Source organism: Leucoraja erinacea, chromosome 20 (assembly GCF_028641065.1).
Source record: "Leucoraja erinacea ecotype New England chromosome 20, Leri_hhj_1, whole genome shotgun sequence".
Taxonomy (NCBI): Eukaryota; Metazoa; Chordata; class Chondrichthyes; order Rajiformes; family Rajidae; genus Leucoraja; species Leucoraja erinaceus.
The window spans coordinates 357,365-367,890 of record NC_073396.1 but is presented as its reverse complement, the minus strand read 5'-3'; the positions used below and the strand labels follow the sequence as shown (position 1 = coordinate 367,890).

The 10,526-nt window shown below is 49.6% G+C and overlaps 1 protein-coding gene across 1 annotated transcript; it reads left to right on the top strand.

Annotated features, from left to right (window-relative positions):
- The first annotated feature begins 5,041 nt into the window (after window positions 1-5,041).
- Window positions 5,042-8,026, top strand: LOC129707106 (uncharacterized). The gene is made up of 3 exons (XM_055651895.1): window positions 5,042-5,094; window positions 5,274-6,604; window positions 6,709-8,026. Exons 1-3 carry the CDS (start codon window positions 5,042-5,044, stop codon window positions 7,776-7,778), a joined length of 2,454 nt encoding a protein of 817 aa, XP_055507870.1. The 3' UTR covers window positions 7,779-8,026.
- The last annotated feature ends 2,500 nt before the right edge of the window (window positions 8,027-10,526 follow it).

The following is a 10,526-nucleotide window of genomic DNA, read 5'->3' as shown; positions in this document are numbered from 1 at the left end:
TGGTCGAGCGACCTGTCAGAACTGTTATCACCCCCCCCCCCCCCCCCCCCCCCCCCCCCCCCCCCCCCCCCCGCCGGGTGTAAAAGGCAAATAAACATCCAACAATCCAGAAACGAAACTAAACTCAAATCAGTCAGTCCATCGCCAGCCACTACAATATGCCGGATGAACAGAGGCCTCTACTGCAGGGGGCAAAGTCCACTCCCGTATATAAAGCCTCGCCCTATTTTCCAAAGTCACATATTAGCAGCATTTTTTCCCAGGTACTGATTTTAATTATTACGTTGAAAAGACAAATAAGGGCCAGACGTTTGTTCGAGTCCCTCAAACGTCACCTTTTTGTGGCCGTGTCTATCTTTCACTCTTTACATTCACCACTATCTCAGAATTACATTTGGCAACAGTAATTTAGGTGATAGATTTGAATAATGTTACTATAATTGTGCGAACATCAAACCAATTATTTCAAATATGATGTGCTAATTACTCAAACTAACAACATATATTCCCATTAACATGCATTATAAGTGTAATGTTCACTATTATCAAGCTATGTTACTTGTATGTGTGATTCAGTAACTTTTCTGACTTGTTTCAGATGAAGTACATGTAACGAGAGTTTCACAACTTGCTGTGATTGTCTGAATTGTTACTTGTGATATCACTTCAAATAAAGTTACTGCAGCCGGGAGGGTTGGTGTGTCAATGACTTTGTGTCTGGGCAGACTCACGGGGGCGCTACACAAGGATCGTTCCTGCTTGCAGGCGGATGGGTGGGGGTGGGGTGGGGGGGGGAGGTGGGGTAGGGAGTGGGGGCGGACAGGTGGGAGTGGCTGTAGGTGAGTCGTTTCTTTGAGGTCTATCAGGGTCTGTGAGGAAAACAGCAAAGGTAATATTTTATTAGAGTCGAATGTTTCAGACATAAAATGTCATCATCTGGAAATATTAATTGTGTTAACCATTCTCTCACAGAATAGATAAAGACAGTGTAGAGGGTCAGGCAGCATCTGTGGAGAACATGGATAGGTGACGTTTCACAGAGTGCTGGAGTAACTCAGCGGGTCAGGCAGCATCTGTGGAGAACATGGATATGTGACGTTTCGGGTCGGAAACCCACTCGGTCTGAAGAATACTTTGCTAATGTGTATAAAGGACATTGTGTCTGGCCACGGTTAAAGCCATCTTGTGTCTGTGAAAGTTGGGTGCATTTGGTTGGAGCAGGAAACGGCAGAGGTTTCAGAACATCACAGGTGTTTGGCCTAACACAGGCCACCAGCAGGTTACACTGGAAACATTGGTGAAAGATGAGAGGTGTCGTGTATGTAGAGGGACTGAGATGGACTATAGCGCAGGCAGAGAATGCCCGGTGGTTAGGAACGAACGTGGGAAGTTGGGAAGTGCAATTTGTAAAAAAAAACCCAGTCTGTGCACAAAACATTCAGAAACATCTTAACCCCAAACGCCAACTATCCTCCTGCCTCCACAGATACTGCCTGACCTACTGAGTTCTTCCAGCAGTTTGTTTGTAGCTCCTGATAATATAATCTGTAGTCGCTCGTATCTAAATCTTCAGAGAGATGTCAAGGCTTCTGAGGAGAAACTGAGGATCTGTTGTAGTGAGTGACATTTCGGGGTCATAAAGAACTATTTAGGATTGACTGCCTCATGTAGTAAACTCGTGTGCAGACTCCTTGGCAATTAAATAGTTAATCACACAAAAGGGGAAGTCATATATTTATTATTAAATGTTAAAGTTAAGCACTAACAGAAAACGGTGTCGTTCGAGCTCGATTGATAAAACAGAAATTACTCGTTGCTCTTTCACCTCTCCCGTTGCCACCTGGACCTGAAATGATCCAGAACCACATGGTCCAGAGTTTCTCAACATAGACTTGTGAACCCCCCCCCCCCCCTCTAATGTAATCAACGACATCACTTGATGTGATAATGGCAGCAAGTGAAATGCAGTTTGACAGAGCACTTCCCCTCGACGCGCAGTGTTTGAGACTAATCTTAAATATCAAAGAAAGAGAGAAGAGAGAGTCGTGTACTTTTGTCCAGTCTGTGTAACACGAGGATTCCCGAGGGATCCGTGATCCAGAAAGTTTTCCTCCCACACTGTGGCTGAGAATAACCTTTCCCATGACCTAGACTAAGCCTGTCCCACAGATGAAGCGCCGATCGCATTTATACTCAGCTGCCTCTGACCATATCCTCAGTGATCTTCCTCTAAAGAACTTTACATTTTGCAGTTAATACCAGTTTGAACAATTAATGAAACACGACCGCATTTGCCCATAAATGTAAGATGGACATACTATGCTGGAGTAACTCAAATGTCATAAGAGGCAGGAGTAGAATTAGGCCATTCGGCCCACCCATTCTGTCATGGCTGATCTATCTCTCCCTCCTAACCCCATTCTCCTGCCTTCTCCCCATAACTTCTGACACCTATACAAATCAAGAATCTATCTATCTCTGCCACTGACTTGGCCTCCACAGCCTTCTGTGGCAAAGAATTCCACAGTTTCACCACCCTGACTCATTCCTGGGATAATTCTTGTAAACCTCCTCTGGGCCCTCTCCAGAGCCAGCACATCCTTCCTCAGAAATGGTGCCCAAAATTGCTCGTAATATTCCAAATGTGACCTGACCAGCGCCTTATAGAGCCTCAGCATTACATCCCTGTTTTTGTATACAAGCCCTCTCAAAATAAATGCTCGCGTTGCGTTTTTTTTTACTACCGCTTGGACTTGCAGATTAACTTTTTGGGAATCCTGCACCAGCTCCCAAGTCCCTTGGCATCTTCGATTTCTGGATTCTCTCCCCATTTAGAAAATAGTCTACGCCTTTATTCCTACGACCAAAATGCATGACCACACTTTGCTACACTATATTCCATCTGCCACTTCTCTGTCCTCTCTCCCAACCTGTCCAAGTTCTTCTGCAGAGTCCCTGCTTTCTCTACACTACCTGCTCCTCCTCCTGTCTTCGTATCATCCGCAAACTTGGCCACAAAGCCTTCAATCTCCTCATCCAAATCATTAATATACAACGTGAAGAGCTGGGGCCCCAGCACCGAGCCCTCCACTAGTCACTGGCAGCTAACCAGAAAAAGCCCCCTTTGGTGCCACTCTTTGTCATCTGCCATCCAGCCAACCTGATACCCGTGCAATCTCCCCCTTGATACCGTGGTCTCTCATCTTCCTTAGTAGCCTCCGTGTGTCACCTTATCAAAGATTTCCGAAAATCTAGGTGACTCCAGCACTTTGTATCTGTCTTTGTTATAAACCAGCAAGTTCTTTGTTTCTACTGTTGTTTAAGAAGGAACACAAAAAAGCTGGAGAAACTCAGCGGGTGCAGCAGCATCTATGGAGCGAAGGAAATAGGCAACGTTTCGGTCCGAAACCCTTCTTCAGACTGATTGGGGGTGGGGGAGTCTGAAGAAGGGTTTCGGCCCGAAACGTTGCCCTTTTCCTTCGCTCCATAGATGCTGCTGCACCCGCGGAGTTTCTTTGTTTCTACTCCTGGTCACTACTCACAGAGTCTCTGCTTCTTGGGATAAATGAACGGGGGGGAGGGAGCAAACTTTGGTAAGAAAGAACTTGCTCAGAGGCAGCAAACTCAGAGGCAGCAAGATAGACTCGACCCAGGCTGCAGGAACAATAAATGGTTTCCTTATTTCAAATATAAATAAAAATAGATGCAATTAAGTAAATATTTTGCAAAACGTTTTGAGGAGCCTCTTGTAAAATTCATCAGGGTGAGTGATGGGATTTAGGGTGTTGTCTTTAAAGAATGGTGATGAGGTGATTAGGTTAAAGAGGTGACGGCCTGATCGGCACCAGAGCTGTTTGCTGGAAACTGTTAGAACATGAAAGGTTTGGTCGGGGACGTTTGGGAGTTCTGGAGAAGGTCTGGATCAGTTTGTGTACGTAATCACTTAATTGCTGCGGGTTGCAACCATGTAGAGCATTTAATGATGCTGAGATGTACAAACAGTCCCCAGTGCAGAGCAAACAGCCCTGCCCGCCGAGAGCGAGGAAGTCGTGTTTATGTATCAGGAGCAATTACATCCAGACAGGAAATACTTGAATAACATATGCTCATTTCATTCTTACAATCATACAGAATGGGTTGACATTAAACAGACATTAAACATTATTCTGCGTCCCCTCCACTATATACAACAGAATGTAAACATATCATGTGCATAGATAGGAAAGGGATTGAAGGATATGGGCCAAATGGGACTAGCTTAGATGGGACATCTTGGTCGGCAAGGACACATTGGGCCAAACTTTAACCTAGTGCGAATTGACTCTTGCAGATGAGGTTGAGACCAGGTCACAAGCTGATGTTGGGTCTGTTTTCCTTGCCGCACAAGAGGTGGCGGAGGGGCAGGTGTGTGGAGATGTTTGAAACCAGAGGCCATGGGTATGAATGAAGCAGTAAGAGGTTTAGAGCGGGTCTGAGGAAGAATATTTTTACCTCGAGACTGAGAGATAGTTGAGACGGGACCTCTCGACATACAAGCGGCATCTGGATACGAACTGGAATCCAAGCCGTTGCCGGCAAGGGCCGGGCGCTGGCAAATGGGACCCAGCACGGACATGATGGGCCGAAGGGCCTGCTTCTGCAGACACAAAGAATGGTCTATACTGTTTAATACACAAAAGGACACAAAGTGCTGGAGTGTCGTCAGTAAACCCTTCACAGTCTAAAGAACGTCACCTATCCATGTTCTCCACAGATGCTGCCTGACCCACTGTGTTACTCCAGCACTCTGTGATTTGCTCCAGTTTCCAGGGACTGTTGTACAGGGCTCAGGCCGGAGTGTTGTGGCCTCACAGGGGACCGCTGTGATCCTGGGGGGGGGGGGGGGGGGCGGTGGAGCGGGGCCGGGGCAGGACAGGAGCCGCAGCTGGAGCAGAGTCTCGGAGCTTCCCACTAACCGCCAGATGTGACGCGGATCCATTTCCCTCGGAAGAGGAAGTTTCAAACCAAGTAACGGTGTGAGCGGAGAGAGGCCGGGCCGGGTATGCGGGCGGGCGGGAGATTAGCGACTCACGGGACTGTAGCTGGTAGAGAAAAGTAAGTTGAAAGTTAGAGGAAAGTTAGTGGAAAGTTAGCGGGCAGTTAGTGGAAAGTTAGTGGAAAGTTAGCAGAAAGTTAGCGGGCAGTTAGTGGAAAGTTAGCGGGCCGTTAGTGGAAAGTTAGAGGAAAGTTAGCGGAGTTGGGTGTGTGAGCGGGGCCGCAGTTCCCCGGGGCAGCCAATGGGTTGATGCCGGCGGAGACCATGCGAGCGGCGGCTCCCAGCGGCCGAGTGTCCGCGCTCCTGCTGTCCGCTGTCGGCACCGCCGCGCTGTTCCTGCTTCACGCCCTGAGCGGCGAGCGGTGGCCGCAGGCGGAGCCGGGTGGAGTGGGGGGGGCTGGAGGCGGGGGGTCCGGGGCCAGTTGGAGACGGGGTCCGGGGTCGGGGCCGGAGGGTCCGGGGCTGGCCGGGGGGCCGGGGCCGGGGAGCCGGGGGTCCGGGGTCGGGGCCGGACGAGGGGGGGCCGGGGCCGGAGGGAGCCGGGGGTCCGGGGTCGGGGCCGGACGAGGGGGGGCCGGGGCGGAGGGGGCCGGGGGGGGGGCCGGGGGGGGGCCGGGGGTCCGGGGGACGGCGCCTGTCCGCTGCTCGGACTCTGCCTCGCCCTCCTCTTCTGTCTGTGTGTGAGCCGGGCCGGTCTCCGCTGCCGGTCGCCGCCTCCACGGGCCACTGATCGCCGAGCCGCGGTGCTGAGCTACTATGAGTCGAGGCTGAAGGTGTCGCCTCATGTCCTGGGTCACAGCCGTTCACATGTCAGTAAAGTTGTGTGTGAGCTACTGAGGGCCGGGCGATCCAACCCCGGCCCCGACTCACTGTCTCTCCGCGGGGATTCGCTGCCCGTTGGCAGCAGCCGCGAACAACACGGAATCCGTCGGCCCGACTGCTTCGACCTGTTGATCCCGGTGAAGTTGCCGCCGCCGCTGCGGGCCGAGGCTGCTCTGGAGCCGGGAACAGCCGTGTGTCGTCTCCGCTCCACTACCGGCGCCCCGGTGTCCCGCCGCTTCCACGCCGCCTTCTGTGTCAGGTTAGGGGGCGAGGCCGCGCTGTCGTGGTCGCTACTTCGCCGTTGGTTCCAGCATGAGGTGACCCGCTGTCTGGCAGTCATTCGCTTCCAATGTGAACGTCGCTGCGACCTCACCCTGTCCTCAAACCGGGGGCATCTGGTCCTCCGTCTACGGCCCCGCTCCGACTATATGTGTTGTCATCTCTCCATGTCCGTCCGTCTCATCCCTGCCCTGTTTGTGGGAGACTCAGTATACCTGGTGGTTCCCCAACACCTGCCCGGCACCCACAGCGAGACCAGCACCCAACACCTGCCCGGCACCCAACACCTGCCCGGCACCCACAGCGGGACCAGCACCCACAGCGGGACCAGCACCCACAGCGGGACCAGCACCCAACACCTGCCCGGCACCCACAGCGGGACCAGCACCCAACACGGGCCCGGCACCCACAGCAGGACCAGCACCCAACACAACATCCCGGCACCCACAGCGGGACCAGCACCCCACAGCGAGACCAGCACCCAACACCTGCCCAGCACCACAGCACCAGCACCCACACGGGCTCAGCACCCACACGGGGCCCAGCACCCAACACCAGCCCGACACCCACAGCGACCAGCACCCAACACCTGCCCAGCACCCACAGCGGGACCAGCACCCAACACCTGCCCAGCACCCACAGCGGGACCAGCACCCACAGCGGCACCAGCACCCACAGCGGCAACAGCACCCACAGCGGGACCAGCACCCAACACCTGCCCAGCACCCACAGCGGGACCAGCACCCAACACGGGCCCGGCACCCGGGACAGACCCGGCACCCTGTCTGGGAAGCCCACCCACCCTTGGACCACGAGGCAAAACAGGACCAGCACCCAGTCCCGACTCAGCACCCAGTCCCGAATCAGCACCCAGTGTGGAACCAGCTCTCAACACCGGCCGGGCACCCAGGACAATCGAGACACCCAGTCCCGGCCCAGCTCACAGTGTTGTCCCCACTCCCAGATTCAAACCAGCACCCAGTCTGTGACCAGCACCCAGTCTGTGACCAGCACCCAGTCTGTGGCCAGCACCCAGTCTGTGGCCAGCACCCAGTGCACACCCAGCACACCCAGCACCCAGGACAGGCCAGACACGCCGCCCATTCTCCGGACACTGCAACCAGAGGCCTTCTGGTGTATCTACCTGCCCAAACATGAGCAGAAGTTTCTGAACTGGCTGAAGATGCAATCTCCAGCCACCTCCTGCCATCTCAAGTGCCTGCAGATTTTGAAAGCTCTTCGGGATTTGGGCTGCAAGGATTGCAGCCGGGAATTCTCTGATCAATGGAACATAATCCTGAGCTCTTATAACATGAAAACAGCACTTTTCCATTTGCTGCTGAAAGGCCCCCTGGAAGCTTGGGATGAGAAATTTCTGATGGAACGACTGGAGGATTTGGTTACTTTCTGGAGGGAACGGTTGCAGAAACAGGAACTGATGCACTTTTTCCTGGGGAATAAAAATGTGCCAGATTTTCTGACAGTGCCAAAGAAAATCAAGGAGGCGGCTCCAGTAAACCTCCTGGCTGGGTTTGACACTGTACTCTTGGACATGGTCTCCTTCCAACTCTTGAATACATGGGACTCAGCACATGTAATAATGAAGTTAAATCCTCATAAACACTGCCTCAGGAAACACTAGTCTGCCAAAGTCCTGTGTGTGGATATCAGATACATATCTGTCAAGACTGTAGACTGGACATTTCAACCTCAGTGACACAATCTTCAGAAATTCTTGCTTCTGCTTCGACAATGCCACAGAGTATTATTGAGTTGCTCTCGTTCCAAGCAGCAGTCTAAGATGCAAATTAATATTGAATGCTTCTATTCTGTACATTTTTAATTTCTAGCTAATTTATTATTTTGTTAATAAATACTTATTTAAAAGAATTGCTTTTAACTTTATTATAATAATGTTAAATTTCTAATTTTGAGGATTTCCCTCAGCTCATCGCAAGGAGTGGTTGACTTTGTGTCACTGGCTCAGTATTCAGTGGGGTTCTGGCATGTGAGGTTTTAATTGGCACCAGGGAGATGATTGATTGAATCCATAAAATCACGGGACATTGCGAGATGGTTGATGTTGCAGATCACCCTGCAGAAGGGTCTCGACCCGAAACGTCACGTATTCCTTCACTCCAGACATTCTGTCTGTCCCGCTGAGTTACTCCAGCTTTTTGTGTCTATCTCTGATTCCTCCCCTTGCCTGTTGCTCAATGCTCTCCTGGTCTCTTCCCCCTTCACCATTGCAGGCCAGGGCTCCAAACTATTGCTTTAAGTTCCGTTTTAATTCTTCCAACGGTTACATTCTTGTCTTCCACTCTTTCCCTTTTGACAGTGTCTATAAACTGAGAACATTTCACACCAGATGACCTTTAGCACTTTGTGTTACTCTACTCTACTCTTAGAATGACACCATTCAAACCCAGGCTTTTCTCTCTTGTACAAGGTGTGTTAATTTCTGCATTCTCCATATTTATATCAGCTTTGCTCACCAAGTAGATAACTAAAATGACTATGTAACAGTGGCAGGGATGTGAAGCCATGAACCAACTTTCACCCCATGATTAATTAGCTTCTGTAAATGTTACCATGCTATCAAATTCAACCATAGATACATAGTTTGAATTATGCAAGTAGAAATTTAAAGCCAATATTATGAGGAGTCGGGCAGATTCCGTGTCTTGAAGCTTCAGGGAGCAGGAGGGCCAAGAGTGAGGGAAAGTTATCACCAGTTGGGATCCCAAACCTTACAGGGCAACAAGAGCAAGAATTAAATGTGGCGAATGATTTAATTGAGTGAGGATGAAAAATGTTTTAAAAGATCTCGGGGGAAGTGCGTGTAGAGGAGGATTGTTGAGGCAGAATAATGGCAATGTTACAGTTCTGGCATTGCATCATATACACCGTTTGAAACGGCTTCAGGTGAATTTCTAAAGAGAGACTATTATTTATATTGTATCTTTCATCACCGTAGGATATTTGAAACACTTTGTAGCCAGTTAGGTTTAATAACTTCCCTGCAGTTTTCCATCTTGTCTTTTATAGTCACCTCGAGAGCAGATGGTCCTCAGTGTAAAATCTCATCCAATAATGGATTGTGACACTATCTCTTTCAGGCAGTATAAGTCTGTGTATGTCAAAAGTAAGTATAATTCTGAAACTAATAACTGAATGGCTTTGATCATGGTAATACAAAATGTAGAAATCTTTTGAACACCAATGGGTTGATGCTGGACACTAGTGCCATAAAGGTGAGGGTGGCAGTGAGACAGATACTGGGAACACAAATGAAAGCAACACCCTAGTTGTGACATTCTCACTGAAAGCCATTGTATATTAGTGGCCATGGAGCAAAGGAATTATGGACTCCTATAAATGTATCAACAACTCCATGATTATCTGTTAAATTAAAGGAACTTTAGAGACCAAAACCTATTAAAGAGAAGTGGGATTTTATCTTTCAGCTGAAAACAGGAAATCCTCTTTCACCATTTATGCTCTAACCACTCTGTCTGAAGTCTGGTGTAGCTAAACTGTCTGAAGCAGCATTGTTGAAAGCGTTCCAAGTGCACTCACTGTGCAATTCAAGACTCCCTCCTGCTAGGATAATGGTTATTTATGTTGTAAGTAGATGATATATAATGTTAATTAGAAGCCGCCAGTTGTGTTCTCAGTAGGCGGCGTCGCATTAGTTCCCTTTTTGTAAAAGGAGGAACCGCAACCTATGACACAGCGAGCCAGAAATGTTCAGTTGATGTCAGTAGACCAAGTGTGATCACAGAGAGGCTGACACAAACATATATCTTCTTTCATATTTCTCCAAATTCATCATATTTTGCAACAGTGCAGATGTAAATGAGAAGTTACAGCAAATGGTCAAATGCATCAGCCTCAACGATAAGCTATGCTTAAATAATTAACCTATGTTTGTCAAATTAATAAATGCTAAATCGTGATGTGAGACTACTAACACGGGGCAGTCATTAAACAAACATCTTTCTCCAGCAGGACAAGACTTAAAGTGAATCATGCATAACTGTTTAATGTGTCAGTAAAGATTCTGCCTTCTCACAGTTTGAGGCGTCCAGCCGCCTGGTGTGGAGGGAAAGGCTCGATGTGACAGGAACTAGACACCAAATGCTGGAGTAACTCAGCGGGCTGTAAAACATTGTCCCCTTGGCTCTGTATCTCCATGGCACCTCGCTCAGAAACAACTCCCTTCATCTCCCGAACAGCCGCCGTTTGCTGGACAGACGAACCACTCCATCCCATTTCTCCAAGTCCCAGGGTGGCTGCTTGTTCATGTTGACCAGGCGAGGGAAAGATTCCACTGAAGGGCGGTGGAACCAGGAGATACAATTCAGACACATTGGCCACGGTACAGTAC

Bases quoted from the DNA above. Each gene is read 5' to 3' on its own strand.
- LOC129707106 (XM_055651895.1), top strand. From the start codon at position 5,042: ATGCGGGCGGGCGGGAGATTAGCGACTCACGGGACTGTAGCTGGTAGA. The intron at 5,095-5,273 runs GTAAGTTGAAAG...TCCCCGGGGCAG, and splicing joins ACTGTAGCTGGTAGAGAAAA to CCAATGGGTTGATGCCGGCG. The intron at 6,605-6,708 runs GCGAGACCAGCA...CGACACCCACAG, and splicing joins AGCGGGACCAGCACCCCACA to CGACCAGCACCCAACACCTG.